This window comes from Mustela putorius, unplaced genomic scaffold (assembly GCF_011764305.1).
Source record: "Mustela putorius furo isolate JIRA1106 unplaced genomic scaffold, ASM1176430v1.1 tig00003869_pilon_pilon_pilon, whole genome shotgun sequence".
NCBI classification, from domain to species: domain Eukaryota; kingdom Metazoa; phylum Chordata; class Mammalia; order Carnivora; family Mustelidae; genus Mustela; species Mustela putorius.
Genome location: NW_025422021.1, coordinates 7,388,227 through 7,414,153, shown reverse-complemented (window position 1 = coordinate 7,414,153; position 25,927 = coordinate 7,388,227). Strand labels below are relative to the sequence as shown.

Genomic DNA, 25,927 nt, shown 5'->3' with positions numbered 1-25,927 from the left:
GCTTTAATGTGAACTTGGAGTTTCTGTTGGCAAGAAATGCTAATAAATGCCAGAGAAACCCGAGCCTTCAAGAAGAACCCCCGCCCCCCCCCCCCCCCCCCCCCCCCCCCGTTTTCTAGGGGCTGAGTGAGAAAAAGGTTCAAGAGTCCCTGCATCAGGAAGGGTGGGCCAGCCCTGACCATCTTTGGGAGGACTTTCTGCCTTTCGGTCTTCCTCCTGTGGGTAAGTCTTCTGCTGCTCCAGGGAGCTAGGCAGTGGGCTGAGTGGAGAGAGAGGGTCTCGGACATTAGACACATGTGAGTCAGAATGCCAGGGCCTCTTCTCCACCAAAAGGACCTTGGACAATTTACTCACACCCTATAATATCCCCTTCCTAAAATGCTATCCTGGTGGAGCGCCTGTCTGCCTCGGTTGGAAGGACATGCAACTCTTGATCTCAGGGTCATGAGTTTGAGCCCCATGTTGGGTGTAGAGGTTACTAAACTAAACTAAAACTAAACTAAAATGAAAAAAAAAAAAAAAGAAAAAAACGACTAAAATGAAATTGTGGCTATAAAGTGCCTAACATGATTTCTGTACCTAGTATATGCTGTACAAATCTTAGCTTCTCTTGTCTCCCTTCTGTGCCTGTAAAGAGAAAGGCTGCATCTATGTGTCCAAAGATGAAAGCGATGCCACTGCTAGAAGAGACGCAGACAAGGACACCATATTCCACAGACAATAGATTAATTGCAAACACATAAAATAAACACTGATATCGTATTTAAGTATTAAGCCATGGTTTTGGTGTCAGGGAAATCACACCTCAAAATAGCTGAACTTATGAGAAGGAATCTGCCTTGAGTTAGGACGTTTTTATCCTGTGATAGGCTCTGAACAGCTCTCTGAGGTACAAGGGGGGGTTCACTGACAGGAGACGGAAGGCCTGTTCCAGATACAAACCCTGAATGCTGACAGATCGTTTGGAAGGTTAACCAAGGCATCCTGAGGTGGGCGTTGCGGGATGAAGGTGGAACAGTGTGGGAGTGTGAGAGGCAAAGACCTTGAACCCCATTAAGGAAGGCTTGGATTTTTCTTCTGCATCAATGATGTGGTTGTGTCGAGTTCAGAACCTGGGTCTGAAGAACGCTCTGTCCCCTGCTAATGGGGAGCCTTTGGCTTTGGCGCAGAAGCCAACGTTCAGTTTTACCTCAAAGTGACACTGGGGACAGGAACACTGCCCCCTTGGGCCCTCAGTGTTGTCCTGGGGATCAGGGCAGACTGTGGACTGAGCAGCCCTTCGTGATGGAAGTGTCAAGTGCTGCCCATGTTCATGGCCATAAGGCTTCTCTGGGGCGGAAACGTCTGGGCCACAAAACAGAAACCCAGAAGCTCCTGCAGACAATTTTCATGATCAGCACCAAATCCATCCCAAAATAAGAGGAGTTAAACTCCCATGGAAGTGACCTAGAGGCTTTCAGGCTCCTAACATGGACATTTGTACAAATCAGTCTAATTCTTCTGGATGTTCTCTACATGAGAGCTGGGCTGACCCGCAAGAAATCAGGGCTCCAGGGAGCTAACCACAGAAATTCTCAACAAAAGCACTGAAGGGGAAACTAAAAACGAGAACAAAGCAAGTCTGTACTTCAAGAAATTTCCAAGTCAAAAAGCAAATCAGTGTTACTAAGAAAGTGATGTTATTATTTAAAGATCAAGACAACATATGGTTTTTAAGAGAGAAAAGAAAATGACAGAAATAGCTTATCTTTTCTATAAAATGGCAATGCCAACACTTAAAATCTGTTAAAAATTCCCTTCTTTAAAAAAATGTACTGTGAATTACAGGTATGAGTTTTGCACCATAAATATAATTTGGCATATGAGGCTTTGCTTTTTCTCATTTGCATTTCAACTAGAACTTAAAAAAAAAAAAAAAAAGAAACACTTCTTGATCTAAAACCGTGTTCCTTAAAGTATGATCTACGGACCAGTGCCAGTTCACAAACTGTCTGTTAATGGTTTGTCACAGGATAAGGACAGACATTGAAAGTAAGAATTTAGAAACTTTTATGGGATCTGATTGAGCAACTTTTATGCCTAGCTGAATCTAGTAACAAAATAGTTTGGTCCTGTTTTTCAATTTTATTTTTCTAGTTATTCATTTTTACTTTGTGGAAGTGTTGGTCCTTACCTAAGGAACACTGGTTTAAGCCTTACTTTGGAAAATGAGGGTTAGCCCATGACAAAGAAGCTTCTGATGGCAGAAGTCATAAATAACCGATGTTAGAGAGGAGATCAAAATTCTTGTGAGTATATTAGCCGTGGAGAAAGACGAGGGGGAAATACTTAGTAAGCATTCAAGAAACTCAGGAAAAACCAGAGAAATGATTATCAGGAGGAGGCAGTCTGGGGGGTCATTCGGAATGTGTGGCTTCATACTTACTGGCAGACTCGATAAACTTCGGGTAGGCGTCGTACGTGATGAGTGGGATTGGGAGATCCCTGAAGTAAAGTTTCAGCGCGCCAGTGATGATGTTGATGTCTTCATACATGTTCACAGAAATATCTGCCTTCTCCCCATCTTGGAAGGAGGTTAAAAAAATAAGAGTAAGTGTCTGAATGCATAGCACTGTTTTCATAACATGTTTTTGGGTACAGTCTTTAGAGATTGGCAGTGCGTCAGTTTTTAGTATCAAATTCTGTGTGCCGATGTATATAAATGATCAATTTTCTGTGGAAAGCGAAATCATTTTTTTTTAAATTTTCTATTCTGAAGTTACTTATTTTTCCAGGTTTAAAGAGGGGGGAGTACAAGAGGACAGAGGTCAACAGCAACATTTGTAAATTCCAGGAGTACTTGAGAATTCCTAGGGGAATGAGTGGGATTGCTTTCTCTTTCTTTTTTAAATAAACCTAGAGAATGTGAAAAATAACAAGAAAGCCACTCCTAACTTACAAAAGGCCACTTCTGACTCACCCCAGGCTCTGATACATGACCATGACACGTTGGGATGCTGTCTAAGCCTTGGGGGTAGGCAGATAGCAAGAAGCATGAGAGTAAAATGAAACAAAACTTTAGAATGTTGAAATAACAAGAAAAGAAGTTATACAATAGAGGAGTAATTCAGAGGAGCTGGGCCTTAAGACTCTCAAGGGAAGCTGGCCTTCTTTTACTCCCCTGCATTTTGTCACTGGTTAAAATACCTGAATTTTCATCTACAAAATATTCAATTAGTGCCTACTCTGAGCTGACCTTATCCTAGGTTTCTTTTATTCCGTTTGGCTTACAAATGATTTCGGCTGATTAAAAAGCAGCCTGTTGGGGTGCCTGGGTAGCTCAGTGGGTTAAAGTCTCTGCCTTCGGCTAAGGTCATGATCCCAGGGTCCTGGGATCGAGCCCCGCATCAGGCTCTTTGCTCAGCAGGGAGCCTGCTTCCTCCTCTCTCTCTCTGCCTGCCTCTCCACCTACTTGTGATTTCTGTCAAATAAATAAATAAAATCTTTAAAAAAAAAAAAAAGCAGCCTGTTCCCTACCCTCATACTAGAATGGCTAAAATCCAGAACCCTGACAATGAATGCTGGGAGGACCAGGAGCCACAGAACTGTACGTTGCTGCTGGTGGGAACACAAAAGGTACAGCCACTTGGGGGTAGGTGGTTTCCTAAACATACTCTCACCATATAATCCAGCAATCACATTCCAGGGTATTTACCCAGAAGAGCTGAAAACTACTTATTTCTACACAAAACTGTGCTCACAAATATTTATAGCCACTCTCATTCATAATTGCCAAAAAACTGGAAGCAATTGAGATGTCCTTCAATAGGTGAATAAACTGATATATCTAGACAAAGAATGTTATTGAACAACAGCAAGAAAAGAGCTATCAAGCCATGAAAAGCAATGGGAGAACTTTAAATGCATACCGCTAAGTAAAGGAAATCAGTCGAAAAAGGCTACATACTCCATGATTCCGGCTATATACATTCTGGGAAAGGCTTAACTGTGGAGTCAGTAGAAAGAACTGTGGTTGTCAGGGGTGCAGGGGGAGAAGGGGAAGGAAGAACAGGTAAAGTACAGATGATTTTCATGGTAGTGAAAGTTCTATGTGCCACTTAATGTGGATATATGACATTATGTATTTGCCAAACCCACAGAACTCTGTAACATAGAGTGAATTTCGATGTGAGCTACTCACTTTGGTTATTAAGAACGTACCCATGTTGGCTCATCAATTGTAACAAATGTACTATACTAATGCAAGGTGTTAACAATGGGAAACTGGGTTGGGGGGAGCATGAGAGGAGAGGTTAGATGGGAAATCTCTGTGAAATTTTGTAAGCTAAAGCTACTGTCAACCTAGAACGGTAAACCTAAAACTACTACTACTTTTTCTTTAAAGAAGCCTCTTTTAAATGCAAAATGCCATGGCATGTCATACATTCACATTGAAGTGTGAATTAGATCACTGGTATGTGTCTTTCACACTTGGGTTGAAATCCCGGGCTGTGGTGGTCCAAATTGGGATAGACCACTTTCTGGGAGGAGAAAGCAATGTAGAATGCTTCCCTGGGGAACCCTGGGCAAGAGGGCAGGTGCTAGAGGCCCAAAGATATGGAAAAGGAGATGGGAGGGCACAAATGGTAGGCAGAAAAACTGCAAAGGTAAGTATCACCTCTATTGACATTTTTATTCAGGGAAAGTGAAAGAAAACTGGTATTCTCTCCTGCCACACAGTTCCTGCTTCAGCCTTCTATTAGTTATTTTTCTATGAGAATCCACATATCAAATATCCTGTCTCATTATGGGTTACACATCCAATTTTTGGTTTGGAAAATAAAATGACCAACCTTCTAGCTCAGTTTTATGACAAGTTAAATCGAATCGAATTTAGACATGGATCTGAGAACCCTTCTACCATTCAGCTAATTCTTTCTACAGTGAGATACTGCAGTCTTTGCACCTTCATCCACTCTCCTCTCACTTCTTCTCTCTAAGCCACAGCACTTTTCAGGGCCTTGACAAGGGCAGCCTCAGGGCTTTTGCACAGACTCTTCTCTTGCCAGCGTCTTTACATATTATGTGGTTAACCTCTGTTCTTCTCTGGAAAAGCCTATTCTGATCTCCAGCATTCCTCCAACCCCAACAAACTACGCTATATTCCAAAGTTATTAATATTTTCCTTTATGGCATAAATTCAAATAAAATCAGTAACGATTCTGTAGTAGGGGCATCTAAGTCATTAGACTGAGTCTCCACCCAGTCAAATATGGTGATGGGATACATGGATGACGGGCGGTTTGATGAGCCAACTCCAGCCTGGGAAATCTGAGATCTGCAATGACTTAGATTCTCCCAACCACCCTGCCCTATCTTCTCCATGATTTCTGGTAAATTTAACTGTTCTGTGTATATTTTTATGAACAGGGACCAGCCTTGGGTGCTCAGGTACTGGTAATATAGTTACATTTTATACAGTTTCTTCCTCACCTTGAAGTGTAACACTTTAATATACTAATAAAAAGTAGAATTTTAAACTTTTAATTTGGAATAATAATCAACGACTTAGACAGTAATATAAATATAAATAATTAATATAAAGAATAACAAAAACTGTGCCTTCTTGGCAGAGGGCATTGTTGTCCTAAGTTAATGAACGTGCTGAAGAACATACCTCTGTCAAAAGCCATCTTGACATCTTCAATTAAGTCACTAAATCCTGATACTCGATACAGTCCTTCAGAATTAAGACCTGTAAAAATAAAGCAAGGGAGCTAATTAGTTTCTTTGGAATTATGCCTTTTCTCCAAATTTTAATTTCTTCCCATACTTCAGGCTGGGGAAGTAATGTGCATGAAAGAATGATTAAATACACTTGTTTAGAAACCTCTTCACATTTTCTCCTAAAATAAAACCACTGCACTCATAGTTTTTAAACTCTGACCTACTGTTACCTGAGTATTTGTAATTTGGCTCACCACTGAGTCTAATTAAATCAAATATGTTGAGTCTTAAGGGAAATTATTCATCACCCCAATTATACCATAATTCTTTACATAACCGAAGATTAAGATAACCATGTTAATAGGCCCATACCAGTGTTTCCCAAATGGGAAATAAGAATTGGGATGCAGTGTTCTTTTTGGCTTAGGCTAGTTTTAATAGAGCATTTACACCTTTGCTTCTTGGACCTAGAAAAATGTAAAAAGTGAAAAACAAATTGCTATCTACATGTCAACTTTTATAGACTAGAAGCATCATCATCCATAAAAATATTTGTTTATTTCCTGTAACTAGTTCAATGCACCTTAAAATCAAGCTAGTTCATTAGATGCTACATTAATTCATTTCAGGCTTTCAGATCATTGGACATCTGAAATCATTCCCCCCTAAACTTATAAAAGAAGACAACTGGATTATGCAATGAGGCACCCAGAAGGGCATGAAAACTTGCATTCATGGTGCATTACAATTGCTGAACCACACCAGAAATGCCTCACCTCTAGATTCAATTTCCCTGATGCACATGTCCACCACCATTGGTCGCTTGGTGATATGGGCTTTCACGAGTGTTGTAAGGTCACAACTGTACACCTTCTTGACATGTTTCAAGTCTGGCTTACAGTCATTTGGGACCATCTTGGAACACTGCTTATGAACATTCAAACCACAATCTAAAAGAAAAATACAGAAAGGAAAAATTCATCAATGTTTTGAGCAGAGTTTTGAGCATTCTGGAGTGTTTATTTTAGCAAAAGCCAGTCCATCCAGCTTCAGTGAGGCTTAAAAGGGGACTAGCTTCCAGCAGTTTCTGCAGAGTGTAAAAACATTCTTCCCATCTTTTCTCTTGGAAAATTTTGGATTTAAGTCAGCAGATGATAATTCTAGCTCGTGCTTCATTTCTTACTTGCTGTGTGATCTCAGGAGAAATTCAACCCAGATGAAACAAAATTAGTGTTTAAATGTCTACAAAATATAATATTATGCCAAAGAGGCAACTTAAAATTGTCCATTTCTTCAAAGTGACATAAACATTATATTTGATGTGGGAAATAAGATTATACTTTAATATATTTGATATGAAGAGGAATTAGATCTCCGAAAGTAAAAGTATCCCAGGATCTTCTTAAAATCATGCCATTCATATTCATATCTCTTCATAAGCCTTGATATACAGATATATAAAACAATAAATTTAGCGGCTAAAAATAGCCATTTACTATTAGCACTGGCTTACTGATGCCAAGCACTAGTCCAAATGCTTTACATTATTTCCATTAAGCTCACAAAACTTTATAAAATACGTACTATTTTTCTTCTTATTTTATAAATCTGATGAAACCGAGCACATGTTAGTGATTTACCCAAAGTCATGCCCTGAGTTTGCAATGGAACTGAGATTTAAGCCTACAGATATTTCTAGGGTCCACGATTTTAACACCTATAACCATCGTGCCTCTCCTGAAGCTTGTCCTTTGCTTTGTAATTTTACTGAGTTGTAACTTCTAAGATGCCAGAACTCAAACATCTTCTAGTTAATGTCAGGAGATACTTCATTTTCAATAAGAGAGCAATGGAGTTTTAGAAGGGACAGAGAAGAATTCAAATATTCTGTTCTTCTAAAAGAACCATCACTGAATAATTTAACTAAAATAAATGTCATCTTTATGTTTCTAAAAACCTAACCCATTTGATGTTTTTCATAAGGACTTGATGTTGACCCCTTGTAAATCTGATTCAGAGATATCCAGGTCTTAATGAAACAATCTGAAAATCCTACAAGGCCACGGCCACTGCCTGTGGTCCCTGGGCAAGCTTTAGTTTTCTTGCTCTTTCAGCAAATGTTGGTGCTTATCATTCTAATAATGACTTGGTAAAGCTGCAGTCTAGTTCTATAGGGCGGCAACAATAAACAGAGATGAGGGACATTTGCCAAAATTTATAAATGGAATCATTCTTTCGTTAAATATGTAGACACTGCCAACTTGCAATGCATACGTAAGGCCTGTGTGACTCGAAGGGAGGAATTCCACTGTAGTGAGCACCTCCCATGTGCAAAGACAAGCTAGGTGCAGAGGGACACTGGGTCTTTGCATATGTGTGGAAGAGAACAGCACTGGAGAAGGCACAGCCAATACCAACAATGCCCAATGTTATCCTCACTAAAGAATAGCAGCTGCTTCTTTGAAGACAGAAATGGGCCTCCAGAGCATGGAGCTGGATCTGTATTACCAGAGGACATGGCTTGACAACATTCTGTAATACTTAGACAATGTCCAAGTGATTACATCACCCAGACCCCCAGTTCCTCTTTATATCTCTCTTAGTTACTGCTAAGATTTCTGATTCAATCCTAAGGCAAATCAATGGCAAATGTCCACTTAAAAGACCTTGTTTCCCCTGAATATTTTAATGTTTTCTATAACTTCTCTGAGTTAGAATTAGCTCTCTCATCTATTAGCTGTCCAATTCTGAGTGCCTTTCCTGCACCTCAGTTATGTAAAATAGGAATCATAAAAGTATTTATTATCTATCCATTATAAGTTCCTGTGAGACTTTAATATTAATATATGCAATTTCTTAGCCATAGTAGGTTAGAGGTGTTTACCAGGACTATGTTGTTGTCATTATTGAGAAGAATCTTTTGAGAGGCCTTTTCTACGCGGCAGCCCAGGGTCCGTTACATGGCATTGTCCCAGTCAGCTTACAGTGGGAAGCTAAGTGGGATTCTGGGACAGCTCTGTTCGTCCCATGTGAATGCGACAGGACGTGGATGCCTCGGGTTATAGCTGCTTCTTCCTCTTTACTGTTCTAATACATTTCATTTACAAAAAAGCGTCTCCAAATAAGTACTTCATTTTTCTTGGCTTTTACCAAATCTGAGGAGTTTTCAGCCACTCATTTTTCAAATATTTTTTCAGCCTCTCTCTTCTTCTGGGACTCCAAAAACGCAAATGATAAATCTTTTACTATTCTGCTACAGGTCTCTGAGGCTGAGGTCACTTTTCAAAGTCTATTTTCTTTCTCTTGTTTGAGTTGGAGAAGTTCTATTGATCTGTATTCAGGTTCACCAGTTCTGTCCTCTGTCCCCTCCATTCTGCTATTGAGCCCATCTATCCGGTGAGTTTATTGTTAATGCAATTTTCAGTTATAAAATTTCCATTTATTATTTATTTAAAAATTTTTTTAAAAAGAATTTATTTATTTATTTGACAGACAGAGGTCATAAGTAGGCAGAGAATCAGGCAGAGAGAGAGGAAGGGAAAAAGCAGGTTCCCTGCTGAGCAGAGAGCCTGAGCCTGAGAGAGCCTGAGATCATGACCTGAGCCGAAGGCAGAGGCTTTAACTCACTGGGCCACCTAGGCGCCCCTCCTTTTATTTTTCGTCTTCATTTTCTATTTCTTATATTTCATTTGTCTCCAGAGTGTTTCTAATTGCTTGCTGGAGCATTATTGTGGTGGCTGTTTTCCTGGTCTGATCATTCTAGTGCCTAGGTCGTTTCGGTACTGGCATCTGTTGATTCTTTTCTCATCTAAGTTGAGATTTTCCTGCTTCTCAGTATGAAGTTTAATTTTGAATTGAAGGCTGGATGTTTTTGAGTGTTACAAGAAGACTCTGGTTCCTACTGAACATTTCTCTTCGCAGAGTTAACCTGTTGAGATTCAGAATGCGTGTCCTGGCTTGCTTTTGTAGGCCAAGGTTCAAATACCTACCTAGTTTGCAAAGCCTTTGTAACATTACCGCAGTGCTACTTTGCCCACCCTACTTGTGCAGTACCCAAATAGCAGGACTGTATCCCACATTCTGGGGAGGGAGCCGGCCACATCCTAGTTAGTAGGGTGGGGATGGAAGTCAGGGTTTGCCCAGAAGCCTGGTTGAGAAGGAATGCCGTGCCATGTGGAACCACAGGGTACATGTGGAAGACAGGGTAATGTCCTGTCTCAGCTGCCTCATCACTGCAGGTCAGGGTGAAGACAGGGCTTCACCCACAGACTTGGGCTGAGAGGGTGCTGCTCCTACTTCGTGGCAGGACAGAAGTCCAGGTATCACCCACGGACTCAGCCAGGAGGGGCTACCGCTTCCTTCCTGCCAGGCAGTGATGAAATACAGGGCTCCACTCACTCCCAGGGGCGAGGTGCACCCTGGGGACTGCAGGGCAGGGCGAAACCGGGTTCTGCCCATAGACTACTGAGGGTGGCTGCCGCACTGTGCCTTGTTCGCGATGCTCGCCTGGAGGACAGCAGGAAGGGCAGAAAGGGTTCGGCTGGCTACCCTTTCCCAGGGCTTTGGCTAGGAAGAGAAGGCTTTTCTTTGGATCATCTTTGGTCTGTGCTTATTGGCACTGCTGGGTTGTGGGCCTCTCCCATGCCCAGGCTGGGGATACACGGGAGGGAGGAAAAAAGCCAACCCCAACTACCAGGCAACTTGCTGCGGGGTTCCTGGGGTTGGCCTGCCCGCTTTTCTCCACTTTCAGAGTCTTCTCATAGCTGATGTATAGGTTTTGTACAGGGTCTTTTGTTATTAATATTGTGAGGAATAAAATGAAACCTATGTATTTATCTCGTCCAGAACCGGAAGAACTCGTCCATAGTATTTAAATGTATAAAAGTCAGCAAAGCTTCATAATTTCATATTAATGTTGATGTGCCTCATACTTGAAGTGTGTACAAAGAAGCAACAGATCCAGTTGGAAAGGGCTTTTGGTAACAGCCTATCCCATTGCCTTTACCTATAGAGGCAATAAAGCTCCAAGAGTCCAAATAACTTGTTCCAGCCGGAAAGTGGCAGAACTGAGATGGAGCCTTGGCCTCTGGATTCCCAGCCTGTGCTCTTCCCACCGAGCGACGCCTGCTGCCCTTCACTAGCCGCGTATCATACACCCAAGAGTTGGTTTCCAGCCCCGAAGATGTATTGGCTAGTTTCAACCTCTTACTCGGTAATGTTTATTGTACCCATTGTTTGTTGTATATACTTGAGTTTAAAAGAGACATTGTTATATTTTACTGTTTTACATATATGTATGTATGTATGTATGTATGTATATGTGGGTGTATATACATATATATAAATGATTTGGCAAGGACTTTTTTATCAGTGTACTTTTAAGTTTTTATTTTAATTCCAGTTAAGACACAGTATCATATGAGTTCCAGGTGTACAATATAGTGATTCAGCATTTCCATACATGACCCTGGGCTCATCACAAGTGTCCTCCCTAATCCCCATCACCCACTTCCCCTCTGGTGACCATCGGTTTATTCTTTATTGTTAACAATCTGTTTTCTTGGTTTGTCTCTCTCTCTCTCTCTTTTTCCCCTTTGCTCATTTATTTCCTAAATTACGCATATGAGTGAAATCATTGGCAAGGAATTTTTTTTTTTAAGATTTTATTCCGTTGAGACACAGAGCACAAGCAGTAGTGAGAGAAGGAGGCAGAGACAGAGGGAGAGGGGAAGCAGGCTCCCCACTGAGCAGGGAGCCCAACACACGGGGCTCGGTCCCAGGACCCTGGGGATCACGACCCAAGCCAAAGGCAGACGCTTCATTAACTGAGCCACCCAGGTGCCTCTGGCAAGGACTTTTAAAAATCAGTGATAGAAGCTACCCATTATTTTCTTGTTTTGTCCTATTCTTTCCCCAGGTATAAATTCCATATGGAAAACCACTACAAAGCAATCCAGTAAAATTTTGACACATAATCAAAACAGGTGAATAGCACTTCTCGTTTGATGTTAATGCTAACATTTTTCCATTTAATAACTGGAGTCAGCTATCACTTTAAACATTAGACTCCTAGATTATTTGTGACTCAGTGACAAGAGGGTAGAGTGATGACTGAGCTCAGATTTAGGAATTAAGGAAGAGGAAAATGTTTTCTAACCTGATCTATTTCTTCCATTTGAATGAGAATAAACTATGGGTGGCGCCCAGGTGGCTCAGTGGGTTAAAGCCTCTGGCTTCGGCTCAGATCATGATGCCAGGGTCCTGGGATTGAGCCCTGCATCACTGGGATCTCTGCTCAGCAGGGAGCCTGCTCCCTCCCCGCCCTCCTTTTCTGCCTACTTGTGATCTCAGTCTGTCAAATAAATAAATAAAATCTTAAAAAAAAAAACTATGCGACAACATCTTCTACTCGAGTTTAGAAATAAGTTTCAAAAGCCAAATTTTTGGCAGGATTAGCTATGAAGTCCTTCAGATGAACAAAGGATAGGGCAAAGTCATGAAAATAAAGCATCTTTATACCCTTAAGTTCACGGTGCAATATACCAGCTCTGAGCTCGCTCTGAAAATCGCTCCTGCAGGAACTAGCCATACATCATATTTCAGTTTGCCATTAAGACTTTATTTGGTTTTCATCCTTATTTATTAAAGTCATATAACTCCTCTACCATTCCATTTCTCCCAAGGAAGCTCTACACTGTAAACAACAACAAAAGTCCGTAAAAGATAATTTCATTTGTTGCATCTCTTGGTTAGTAGGTTATTTTTATGCTACAATGAAACATTTCCCCCTCCTAATCCTTCAAGTTAATAAGCATGGACTAAACCATATGAAAGGAAAAATGAAAAAACTCAACTCACATTTTATTCTGTCCTTTATTAATGTTTCTATTACTTAGACACTAACTTTAAGCTATTCTCAGATTTCAGAATTCCTGGGGTTTGATTTCTCTAAAAAATGGATGTTTCATATCTAGAAAGCACAAAAATCTATCTTTTGAAAAAAATAGCTTATATTCACATTATATTGTTAGGATTAAAAGGTAATGTTAATGCATGTTTTGAAAGGAAAGATAATTGTTCATTCTTTGAGTGTTCATATTTTATTCATTTTTTAAAAAATTTTTTGTAAAGTACTCTCTATACCCCATGTGGGCTTGGACTCACAACTCTGAGATCAAGAGTCACATGTTCTAGCCAGGTGTGTTCATATTTTAAATAATTGCGAATCAAATTTTTATTCTAAAATGTGTCTCTTAGATATCTCCCTCCCTGAATATCCATTCAGGGAAAATGGGAATAGCCCAATTCTCATATGTATCATAAGCAAATTTCATAAGCAAAATTATAAATAATTTATTTTTTTGCATATTTGTGAAAATACAGCTACATGAAACTTCTAAACAAGTCTAATCAACTTCTCACTGGTAATTTATAAGGACAAACATAGGGGCACCTGGGTGGCTCAGTTGGTTAAGCGTGTGGCTCTTGGTTTTGGTACAGATCATAATCTCAGGGTAGTGAGAGCGAGCCCTCTGTAGAGCTCTGTGCTCAGCACCCAGTCTGCTTGAGACTCTCTTTCCCTCTCCACCCACCACCATGCACATGTGCGCGCTCTCTCTCTCTCAAATAAATGGATACGATTTTTAAAAAAAATAAAAGGACAAACATAACTTTTTAGGTCCAGTCAATCAAAGCAGTAATTAAGATAAATTATTTCCACTTCTTTTCTTCAACCTAAAAGCTAAGTCCTGTACTTTAAGCAATGAATACATTTTATTACTAGGAAAGAACTCCCATTCTCTGTTGTGGCGTGTGTGTGTGTGTGTCTCTGTGTGTGATGACAGCAATGTGAAAAACAGAGTCGCTTGAATAAATAACCAATACTAAGTTGATGTGTGATTTACAATTATTATCTGGCTTAATTCTCAGATTATTATGGCAAGGCTGAAGTGAAAACAACTCAGCAACGCTGGTGGAATCATGGTCTTTTTGATGGGAGGGGTGTTTGGCAAGCTCAGTGATTATATAACAACAGATGATTTTAACTTATAATAAGTTAAGTCCCTTTCATAGAGAAAGGAAACATGGTTTGGGGAAACTCTTTTTTGTCTGAACGAGGATCCTTTGAACTCTGCTGTTACAAACTACCTACAGGTAGTTTTTTTTTTTTACAGTGCTCATAAATATTAAGGTCTCTGCTCCCAAGTTGCCGTTCCATGCTCCCTTGCCCTGTCCTTGTAGTCTTTCATGCAAGCTAGAGGGAGGGAGATGTTGGTAGACAAAGAGGATGTTTGGTGCCTGCTCTGGGATCTCAAGAGCAGGCATAGGAAAGGCCGTGTCTACACTGCCTGTCCCTCCGCTGCCCTCTTCAGCCGCAGCCTGCCTCTTAGCCAGCCTAGAGCATGTGGGTCGGAAGGGACAGCTTGCCTCTCACTAACTGGATTCAGTCCGATTCTGGCGGTAACTCTGCCAGCCTGGTGCCTGGAACACCACTCGACAATTCACATGATGTTTAACAAAAAAAAACCAGAGGGGGTGGGGAGATACAAAACTGATGCTTTTGGCCAATGCTCCCTGAAAAATTCCTGACACGCTCTCTTCTGCCTTGGTGGATTAAAAAAAAAAAAAAAAGACACCAGAACAAAGCAAGCTGTCTTAGGATCAAAAGCAGATAAATACATCTCTTTTCAGATAGGCAGTTAGCCTGCCCTCTTCCTTCGGAAGTAATGTCTTAAATGTTCAGTGGCTAGTGTATTAGTTTCCCATTGCTGCTGTAACAAATTACCACGAACTCAGTGGCTTACATCATTAGAGTTCATGTCCTAGTTCTGGGGGTAAGATGCCCCAAGGCCACAAGTTTCCCTAGGTGGATATCAAGTGCTAAGCTTCATGCAGGCTGGTGCTTCTTCGGGAGGCTCCGGAGAGGCAGTGTTTCTAGGCTTCCTTTTCCAGCTTCTAGAGGCTGCCCACATTCCTTAGCTCCTGGCCCACTTCCTCCCTCTGCAAAACCAACGGCCTAGCATCTTCTCCCTTTTCTGAGGTCTGCTTCTGTCCCTTTTTTTCAGACTGTGCCTCTTTCTTGTAGGGACCCCATGACTGTGATTATCCTGGGCCTACCCCAACAATGGAAGGTCATCTCCCCATTTCAAGACCTTAGCTTGAATCAGTCCCTTTTGCCATTAAAGGTAACATACTCACAGGTTCCAGGGATTAGAAAGTGGACTTCTTTAGGGAGGCATTGTTTAACCTTTCATAATTCTCTCTCTTTATATTCTTAATTCTTTGCATTCTGTTTTAAAGTGGATGACTCAAAGGTCAGGATCAGCCACTTCAGAGCTAAGAATTCGTTGTCATAGAAAACAGAACGAATTCAAATGCCAACCTTCACATTTAAAAAAAGGAGTTGACTTGTTCTTATACATTAATATGGTTCAAATCACAGAGAACAGAATGCTTTCATGGACAAGGCATAAAAATGAAAATTCTCCTCAAGGCTTTTCTTTCAATTCCTACACAATTGTGGAGACTATTAAAGCGGGTAGCTGTAGGAGGGGGCAAATCACTTTCTCTTTCCTTTTCCTTCCTATTATTACTATCATAAAAGTTCCAAAGCATTTCTTTCAAACATGATTTGGGATCGTAGCATATTGTCAAGGGTTATGCATACAAGAACCTATTCCCTGCTAACATAGCAAACTCAGAATTCTTATGTAGATGGGCTTCATATTTCAAAACTTAAGTGGTATACATCATTACTCCCATAAACGAGAAGCTTTTAAATCAGCGATAGTCACAAAGCGTTCAAGAAACTGTTGCAAGTTCTTGGCTGGTCTGGCTGTGTCAAAGTTTCTAAATTTATATCTAATCCCTAATGCTGACTGAGACCAACATTCCTTAAGCAGGTGATTTGTGCCCAGGAACAAGCACTCCCACACTGTAGATGGTCTTAACATCACTGGAGGTTCCAATGTGTTCCCCTCCAGTTCAAAGGCTTACCCACAGCCTGTCTAATCTCATCCTGACTGGTAACCACCAGTCGAAGGCTGACAAGATTATCCTCATTTATTCTCTGGGCAGAGACTTGCAACTGGGGTTGTCATCCCTCTAGGATGATGGACGAGTCAGACTGGATCTGAGCCGAAGCTCTCTATGAGATACCTCTGTGTGGTTCAAAGTCAACACGAGGGGAATTTTTATCCCTGTGTGTGACAGGGAGGTCCTTGAATGGATTTGTCTAATGATGTATGCCTGGAACCTTACCATACCTTACTGACGCTACGGGAATAATAACTGAAAGAAGGGCTTGGAAAATTAATGTGCATTGCATATTTTACCTTGCTATTAAAAAAAATGCAGTTTAGAAGTAAGAAAAATCAGACCGCAGAGATTTCTGCACATAATGGGCAATAAAAATATTCCACTAAAAATCATGCCACAGAGTTGGGGGGGTTGTTGGTGGTGCAGACAGTTGAGTGTCTGACTCTTGATTTCAGCTCAGGTCATGGCTGCAGGGTCCTAAGATGGAGCCCTGCATCAGGCTCTGCACTTGGTGGGTGAAGAGTCTACTTGAGATTCTCTCTCCCTCTACCTGCCCTCCCCTCCCAAAAGTCAATAAAATCTTAAGAAAAAAAATCATGCTGTAGGAGACTTCCGGGGAAGATGGCAGAGTAGGAGGCTCCTAGTACACTTACTGCGATGAGCACATTGGAAGGTGCAGAACTGCTGAATCACTGTATTGTACACCTGAAACTAATATAGCATGTGTATGCTACTTCTACTGGAATTAAAATTTTTACAAGATCATGCCACTAAAGAAAGATGGGTTTTTTTTAGTGATAAACTTGATAGAATTATTACAGTTACCATTTTGAAATACTTTTAGTATACAGTTTTAAGTGCTAAGCTTCATGCTAAAAGAGATGTAAGAATGTATTTTTTACTTTAAAAATTTAAATAGCAGAAAGAAATGTCTATGACCAAACTCTATAATTTAAACCATTATTTCTAAGCCTATGTCAGAATTTAGAGTAGTTTGAATAAATGGTCAATTCTTGGTATAGTTGTTTTATACAAAGGAATTTCACATGATGTGAATAACTTATTTTCATAAGGCATTCCAATGTATCCCAGAGTTGCTTATTTCTTTATGAGTAAAACTTCAAAGTTTCTTCAAAATGTATATCTAAAACTACTGTGGTCATATTTTATAGAAAGGATTCGGCATATTCAAGATTTCAAAATGTCACAAACAAAATATTACTGACTAAGTGGTTTTTCAGAATTTGGTAACCATCTTTAAAGATAAATTCACAGATTTTTAAACTTCAGTTTGATTTTGCAAAAAAATGTAGTAAGGACAATCCAGCTTAACAAGTTATCTTTAAAATTCAGTTTCCAAGGCAACAATCATAGGTCCCTGTACACTGCTTAAAAAAATCATTTTTATAAATTTAGTTACTGTAACATCAAAGGCAAGAGTTAAATATAACTGCCTTACTTTTATCTCCTTTTATCAGACTTTCTGAACAGGCCAACTTCTCTCTTTTTAATGCACTAATACTGGATCCCTAGTCTGCTGCCCCCTAAGTACAGAAGGTTAAGGGCAGATAAACTGAGTTTCTGCAAATCTAGACTACTGCCTGTGTGTTAAGAGCAAACCTGAATCCAGCCCACTGTATGTGCATAATAGCAAATATCCTTATAACTTATTCCTTCTAACTTCATAACTCAATAAAGCAAAAAGGGAAGGGCTCTTACCTGCACATTTTACTCCCTGAGCAATGAGACCCCACATGAAGTTGGCACAGTATTCACACCAGTGTGGCCCTCTGAACGTATGGACCTGAAAAAGAGCAGTGAGTGACAGAGTGGCCAGAGGGGAAAACACACAGACGAAGAGATGGTTTTCTGTCAAAGTGCGGAAATACAAACCATAGTAACGAAGAGGTGTGATGTGGCTGCATTTAGGGAAACTTTAGCTGAGTGGAACCCACAAGCAGTTAAAATTTCTTTCAGAGCTCAATTTGCTCTTTGTTTTAGAAATGGTAATACATCAAACCATTATTCTGTGATTCACTTTGCAAAACAATTTCTACAGTGGTTCTCCAGCTGGTTCCCTCCAGCCGTAAGCCTCATCTCTGAGTTACACAAAGGAGAGGAGCAATGCAGGGTATGTCTGGGTCCTGTCAGGATTTTGTCAGATGACCTACCTTCTGTGACCACAGATGGTGAAGGTGATACTTAGTGGCTGGTCACAACTGAAGCAGCAAAAATGGCCAATTTCTGTTCAAAACCATTTGATACTTACATTAGTTAAGGGAATGAATATATTTTAGAAACTGCAGAAGAGAGTTTCTAAAATATATTCATTTTTATGAAAGGAAAATTAATCAGAAACCCTACTTGAGTGTAGTAATTATGCATGAATCATTTCAGCCTCAAAAACATTTAAATGCATTTGATTCCTTTATCCCTAAGAAAGGAATCTCCAAAGAAAGGATTCAAATGCTAAGATACCTAAGTGTTTTGTATAGGAGAGAGAAGCCATTCTAGCTTAACTCAGATGAAAAAGTATTGGTAGAAAAGAGAGGCAAGGAATTCAAACCCCAATATTAAAAAATAAAAGAAAAAAAATTGGAATATTCTCCTTACACTTTGAGATTTCTGAGGAAAAAAAATTCCGAGCAGATATTAGCTGAAAATCCACCCAGGAAAAAAAAAAAAAGGGAGAGGAAACCAGGAAGTCACTGATCTGTGTATCAAAGTACATTTACCTGAGAAAATTTCTTATATGTATGATGTTCTCCTGCAGAAAACAGTCATATAAAGATAGTGAAAATCATAAAATGTGATGATTTGTATTCCAACATAAGTATCTGTCAGAACAGATAATACAAATAATGAAATCCACTGCTAAGATGGTCATTTTTGCTACTGTTCTTTGTATGTATCAAACAGGTAGATGATTTTTAATATAACTTATTCTTTCAAACTTAAGATGGTATTGAACACAAGACTTACATTGAACACAGGGCATATATTCCATTTAGAAAAACCAAACCAGGTAAATTATGACAAACCACTGATTATAAGAGAAATCCCAATTCCAAAGATGTTAAAATGGAGAAAAAAAAAAGCACATTATTCAGATCAATGAGAAAAGGTATGTCAGAATACTAACACTGGCTGGGTAAGGCTGTCATGGATAACCTGGTGTTGGTTCCTTCCAAGTAGGTATGTGCTTGTGACTCTGGTCACTGCCAAGTGAGCTTGAGTACAAAATGTGTTGATTTTGGAAAAGAAGGCCATAATCTCTTCTGTGTCTTTTATGGAAAAGCATCAGGAATGCAGACACAGTTGCTTCCGGATTGTTACTGATGCTCAGTGCCTGTAGCGGAAAGCATTTCCTAGAGTTTCTAAAGCAGAGCCCAAGATCAACATTCAGATAGTCTGTGATGTCTTTTTTGTTGGTCTGTGTTCCCCGGAATGAATAAAACTAGATAAAGTAGGAAGCCTTGCTTTGCTTTGAGCAGAATGAGTGAGACAGTACTGACTTGTATTTCAAAAAGTTACATAATCATGAAATAGCTATAGAAAGAAGCATGGCGTTAGTTTCAGGGAGAGTTTCTGGGATACCCACTGGCTTAGATGTTGCAAGATGTTGGACACTCCAGTATCACTTGACTTGGTGAGGTCAACAGAAATAGACTAGAAGCACAGAGGAAGTAAGTCTGTCTTGTACCTGCCAGTTATCTCATGATAAAGGATCTTAAAGTCACATCTGGGAGAGCAAAAACAGAGTAGATGATGTGAAATACCTTAAAACTGGGCTCGTGGCAAACAGCACTGAGTACTGGGAGGTTATGACAGAACCAAATCCCTTCCCCCACCTTCAAAACAGCAGTAGTGAGTGCGGCGTCTGGGAATTCTTGGGACGTCTCTTCATATGACAAGTATGACAAAATATGACAAAGGAAGGGTTTGAATGGTCCGAGCAGGCTGGCGCTCTGACTGAAGGATCCCATGCGAGATCAGAAAGTAATCTCTAGGAAATTGTAATGTATACGTTTCCCTCTTGGATGGTGTTTTATAAAGGCATCCTGAGCCGTGTGGGGCTGCTGCAGTTTTCTCTTTGTTAACACCTCTCGGAAGGGGGCGTTATACAAAGTTGTACAGCTCTCCAGGAAACGGTTCTAGAAAGGAGACTGAAGCACCGGAAGCTTACTAAATGTCTACTTGTTTAACGGGATTTAACTGGATTCCCTTTTGAATCATTATCTCTAGAATGCATATTTCTTAAATTTTGTTTTGTGACCACTATGGCTTATGACAGTGGACTCTGTCTGTAAAAATGGAACATTGTAGCCTTTTTGTCTTTTTCATTCCCCTAGATGTCATCAAAACAGAGACTTCATTCAGTAGTCATTTTTATTCATTCATGAACATTTTGAAAGTAATGACACATAAAGATAAAAAGGATCCTGGCTCAAGGAATTCACCGTAGGTTTCTCCCATTAAATACAGTGTGAAAATGCTCAAGAGAAAGTCCCCACAGAGTACACGGAAGGCTTGGAGGGGGGGGGGATGGGCACTCTACAGGCTTAAGATGCACCCCAAGAGGTGGGTCAACTGAGTGACCTGTAGGGCACGACTGGGGTATGTGTGTTGGAGGGGGTGCATTAGGAAAATTCCTTGACTGTTCTAAGGAAATCAAAGGTATATGGCTTGAGCCAAACAATGGGTGGTTTAGAGAATCATAAGGACGTTCAGCATGGACAGAGGTGGGGAAGACCACATGGCAAGAATCAAGAGAGACAGCGTGTCTCTTTTCCATGCCTACAGATTAATTTTGCCCAGTGAACAAAGCAGGGTCACTGAGGATTTTCCAGGTGAGTGACACAGGCAGGAAAGGCTGGCATAAGACAAATTAGGTAGGAGGCTATGTCTGGCAGGAGTCCAGGTAACAGATGGTGTGGGCTGAACTCAGGCAGCGGTGGCGGAGGAAGGGGTAAAGGAGTTATGTAGGAGGCAGAATGAGCAGGCCTTGGTAACCAACAGAATCAGAGGCACAGGAGAGGGGAAGAGGGCATCAGCAGGGGGAACGGAAGGGGAACAGGTTTGGAAGGGAGGAGGGTGGGCAATGGTAGACTGAAAACTACTGGGAAAGAGGAGAAACTCCTGCAGTAGAGTTCCTGAAGGTGGCAAGTGGAGATAGGATCCAGGACCGAGGGATTAGCTTTGAATAAGAGAATTCTTCCCCCATTCCCTGAGTTGGGAAAAAGGAAGGAGGGAGGAGAGGATGGCTGTGCCGCAGTCACGGGGCCTGGAGTCTGGAAGGTTAAGGGAGTTCCCTGTCCAGAGTCTCTGCATTAGATGGAAGTTCAGTTGGCTGAAATGGGGGATGCGGACTGGAAGTGGCCAGAAATTTGGAGAAGGGCTGCTGGACTTGAAAGCAAGTTTCTTTCCTGGATGACACTAACATCATACAATAAATGTCAAGCACATTAAAGAAAAAGTAACAAATACTTTGTTAAAGTGCATTATCTAAATGTTTTATTTTAAATGCAGTTTTATATAATTGGTGATGTTTATATCACATATTTTGCCAATTCAGAGAAAGGTATCTTTAAAACTCAATTGCCCAAATCATACAACTTTGAGCAGGACAGCTGGAAGACTGCTCCTTCCAGCACGATGGAAACGGAGTGCTGTTCCTGCACACGAGGCCCTAGGGCCCGCACACATGCATCTCCTTCTGTTTAACAGAGATGGTTGTTTTCTGATTACCTGTCCTAAAAATGACTAAATCAGAATATAATGGGCATTCAAAATATAATAATTAAAAGGTCAAAAGTTGTGCCTTGGGGATTTTTTTCTGCTTAGGAGGACACTAAGAAAGAACTGGGGTAGAATGTAGGAGAAAGGAGGCATGGAGTGGTTCTCAAGGGGTCCAGGGACTCGGCCCGAAGCCTTGCATTGTACCAGAAGGCAACTTTGGTCTGGAATGCACTGGAACACAGGAGATGCCTTCTTAGGGATCAGCTGCTGGTCAGCACTCGGGGTTCAGAATTATTGACGTCTTTACAACAGAAACAGCTAGCGGACAATCATTAGTGACCTTTTCCATAGGATTTTGATTCTAAATGGTTCCAGGTTTTTTATGTTTTCAAAAGTTTGTGTTTTAGTTTTCCTTTTTCTTATTCTGCTCCAGGGCTGTCATGTCAGCTCTTTCTCCTTCTTCCTTACCCCCTGGTCCCTTTTCCCGTTCACGGATTCTTAGATGCAGATGAGGTCATCTCAGAGAACTTTGCTAACACTGGATGTAAATCAAGAACCGAGGTCATCTATATTCCTGTTGAAGGCCTTTTACAAGAAAAACACAAACTTCTGGTTTCTTGTCTGTGTTTCTTGTAGTCAAGGCTGATGGACAGTAGGGACCATGGTCTTAAGATGCATAAGGTGTTAAGTGGTGTCTTATTTTATTCTATGACTTCTGCTGATCGTTAATTAGTGTTTCTTACAATCTGTTTCGGCTGTTTACTCTGTGACCTTAATGACGTACGTTGGCTTTATAACATGGGAAACTGACCAGCACTATTTTCTTTGCTTTGGGGTAAGAGGACTGACATTTGGGAGGCTCTGGTGAGTCATCTCTGCAGCTTGGTACTGGGTGATGGAGGGAGAGAACAGATGATTGAAATCAAAACGGAAAGCAATGTAGGTAGATACGCAGCTGGGCAAGAAAGTCTTTTTCATCCTTTTCCCCCCATTTTTATCTTTTGGGCAACCAGAACATACTCTTTTATGTAATCAATTTTAGTCTCACCAAGATGGCTTAACTTTGATCCAAAATATTTGAAATTTAGAATTTTTTGGTCCTCAGATTTTGCCACCTCAGTTAAAGTATTTTGATTTATACTATTAGGTCATGAGCAGAGAATGTATAATGTTGGCTATGATCATTAGCAAGAAATATATAAAACTGTGTGGGGATTCCTTGCAAAAAGCAGTAGGAAACAGGTACTCAAAATAGAGGAGTGTCTTTAGTATCAAGGCAATACCTTCTTGTCTTATTATTAGTTAAATCTAGTCAAAATGACTAGTGGCTTCAAAATTCTTGAAGAAAGATCTCTAACAGTGAGGTTTGAGCACGGTTAAGCCCCCAGCACTGATCTCATGCTAGCTGCGCCTCCTCTCTCCTTGTCCTGACGGAATGGCTGTGTAACGCAGCGCCCACAGCAGGGAAGGTGGAAGGAGTGCACCAAACACTTACGGAAACGGTGCCTGGAACTGGAAGGGCATACCCATTGGCCCCGTGCAGTGCCCCCAGCAGGCTGAATGGGGCACTGCATGGAGGCATGGGACCACGGTGAGGGGGCCCAGGTGCGAAAGGCTTCTCCAGTTCGCTGCTACAGAGGATGACTGTGCAGGGGAAAGCTCGCAGGGGCTCTCTGAGGCAGACACTCAACCTCACAATAGTTAACAGGGTCAGAAGTACCATTCTGGAGAGGATGACAAATGACAGAAAACGAGTGACCTAAGGTTTGAAGAATTAGAAAACTGTACAAAATTGAGGGAGATGCCATAAAAATCTACAAGGCATACAGTGGCCAGACCATTAATAAATGATGTCCCCCTGAATATGAAAAATAACAGTAGGAAAATACTGGGATAGTAACTGTCACCCTGTAATACTGGTCTTAATTAGCAGGGCAATGATTAGGGCAATATAATAAGGCAGTCCTTCCACATACAAAAGATTATAAAAATGGTTTTTTATGGATTGGGATCTAAAATGACACCTTAAGTGAACATGTCCAGACAAATAAGGGCTTCTTACCAGTTCCACTCATACAGTCTATTTCCCTCGATTTTATGCGGGCCTTCTTCAGAGAGTTTACGTTTCTTTATGGCTTGCTTCATGATTCTCCTCTCCCTACCCCACCTCCCAAATGAACACTGTCTCAGTGAGGGAGAAATATCTCTAAAACTACAGCTGAGTTAACTGTGGTGGAGACCAAGAGAGCTTACTTAGAATCACACACAACCATCTTCACGCTCGAATACACACAGAGTTTCTTTTCTTTTTTTAAAAGATTTTTATTCATTTGATAGATAACAAGAAGGCAGAGAGCCAGGCAGCAGGGGGGTGGGGGGTGGAGCAGGCTCCCCTCTGAGCAGAGAGCCCTATGTGGGGCTCCATCCCAAGACCCTGAGATCATGACCTGAGCTGAAGGCAGGGGCCCAACCCACTGAGCGACCCAGGTGCCCCACACAGTTTCTTGTGTCTGTATTCTGTTCTCAGCTGCCAGAGTGGCTCCTGATACAAAGCCATCATTCTGAAACCTAGGAATCAGGCAGTAGTTTCAAAGTTTGTCCAAGTTTTCCAGGGATTCCATTTATTTACTTACTTTTATTAAGTTACAAGGTATAGACTGGGTAATAAATAACATAAAAATAGGAAAAAATAAAAACAACCAATAATTTAAAAATACTGTTTCAAAATATGATTGTTTAAAGTATTAGAAAACCCATGATTGTAATGTTTAGACTTTTTTATGCTTCAGAAGCAAATTTCCCCCCACCTCCACCCCAGCCACAGGAGCTTTAATGAGAACTTTACCTCTAAACTGAATCATGGTTAAAGTTTAACACTGTCAAATACATAACCTAAAACACTTCATTTTGAAAGTTTAGTTTTATTACTTGGATTAATAAGTTTGCATTTAAGTATGAGCAGTAAAAAAATCAACATAGTCAATACTTCAAAATGTCGGTCTCCTAAAGTTGTATTATGAAGCTATGATAGAAAAGTGAATGATTCATCCTTGGTTGTGCAATAAAAACCACAGTACAATCCATAATCTCTACACATACATTACAGACAAGGAAACTGAATACTACAAGACAAAGAGCCCCCAGACCAAGCCACATTATCTTACGATCCACAATTCCCTGAAGCCAATATTGTACTAGTATATATTTCCACATAAACAGGTTTCAGTTTCTTTGGTTTAGTTGTAATAATGTCATCCGAAGTTTACTGTTAACAGACATTAAGAATGGAAGTATTTCTGTAATATGCCAGGAAAAAGGTTAGACTACAGTGCATAAGAAATTATTAAACTATGTAGTTAAAACCCTTTTTAAAGCTCTAGTGGAAGAGATTCAGGTTTTCTCTACTTTCCTCTACTTCACTGATTGCTGCTCTTACCTTTAATATGTCCTTCCATGACCTGGTTTAATTATGTCTTTTTCAAGTTTTAGGTGGAAGCTTAACTCACTGATTTAAGACTTTCTTTCTTTCCTAAAATAAGCATTTAGTGGTAAAGATTTCACCATAGCTGTATTAAACAAATTTTGATCTGTCATATTTTTAAAATTCAGTTCAAAGTATTTTCTAATGTCTCTTCTTCTTTAACCATGAGTTATTTAGCAGTAAGTTGTTTAATTTCTAAACATGTGGAAAATTTTTCAGGTATGTGTTATTTTGAACAGTATACACCTTCTGTTGCTGAGTAGAATACTTCCATAAATATTGATTAGGCCAAACTGGTTGACACTATAGTTCAAATCTTCCATCTCATTATTAGTGTTCTAGTTGTCTGCTCGGTCACTGAGAAACAACTGTGGAAGTCTCCATCTACAATTGTAGATCTGTCTCTTTCACTTTTTAGTTGTTGCTTTATGTATTTTGAACCTCTGTTATTAGGTGAATATAAAATTTTTTTAATTTTTAAAAAAAGATTATTTATTTATTTATTTATTTATTTGACAGAGAGAGATGACAAGCAGGCAGAGAGGCAGGCAGAGAGAGGGGAGGAAGCAGGCTCCCTGCTGAGCAGAGAGTCCGATGCGGGGCTCGATCCCAGGACCCTGGGATCATGACCTGAGCCGAAGGCAGCAGCTTAACCCACTGAGCCACCCAGGCGCCCCAGGTGAATATAAATTTTAAATTATGTTCTCTTGATGAATTTTACCTTCTCTCCTCTCACAAATATTCCTTATTCTTAAATCACTCTATTTTTCTCTGAATTATTGTCTCCATGGTAGCTTTTTCTTTTGACTTCTCTGGGTCTTTATATTTAAAGTGGGTTTCTGGGGCACCTAGGCGGCTCAGTGGGTCAAACACGTTTGGCTCCGGTCATGGTCCCAGGGTCCTGGGATTGAGCCCCACATCGGGCTTTCTGCTCAGAGGAGAGCCTGCTTCCTCCTCTCTCTC

General features: G+C 40.5%; 1 protein-coding gene across 4 annotated transcripts in view; it reads right to left on the bottom strand.

Moving 5' to 3' along the window:
* Positions 1–25,927, bottom strand: part of CHN1 (chimerin 1) — a 213,528-nt gene that overhangs the window by 6,599 nt on the left and 181,002 nt on the right. For all 4 annotated transcript variants that reach the window (XM_013046819.2, XM_004774381.3, XM_045066651.1 and 1 more), the window contains 4 exons: positions 17,464–17,548; positions 6,483–6,656; positions 5,657–5,734; positions 2,426–2,563 (listed from right to left, as the gene is read on the bottom strand). In XM_013046819.2, the coding sequence (XP_012902273.1) occupies positions 2,426–2,563; positions 5,657–5,734; positions 6,483–6,656; positions 17,464–17,548 (475 nt within the window). The remainder of the gene's footprint in view (positions 1–2,425; positions 2,564–5,656; positions 5,735–6,482; positions 6,657–17,463; positions 17,549–25,927) is intronic.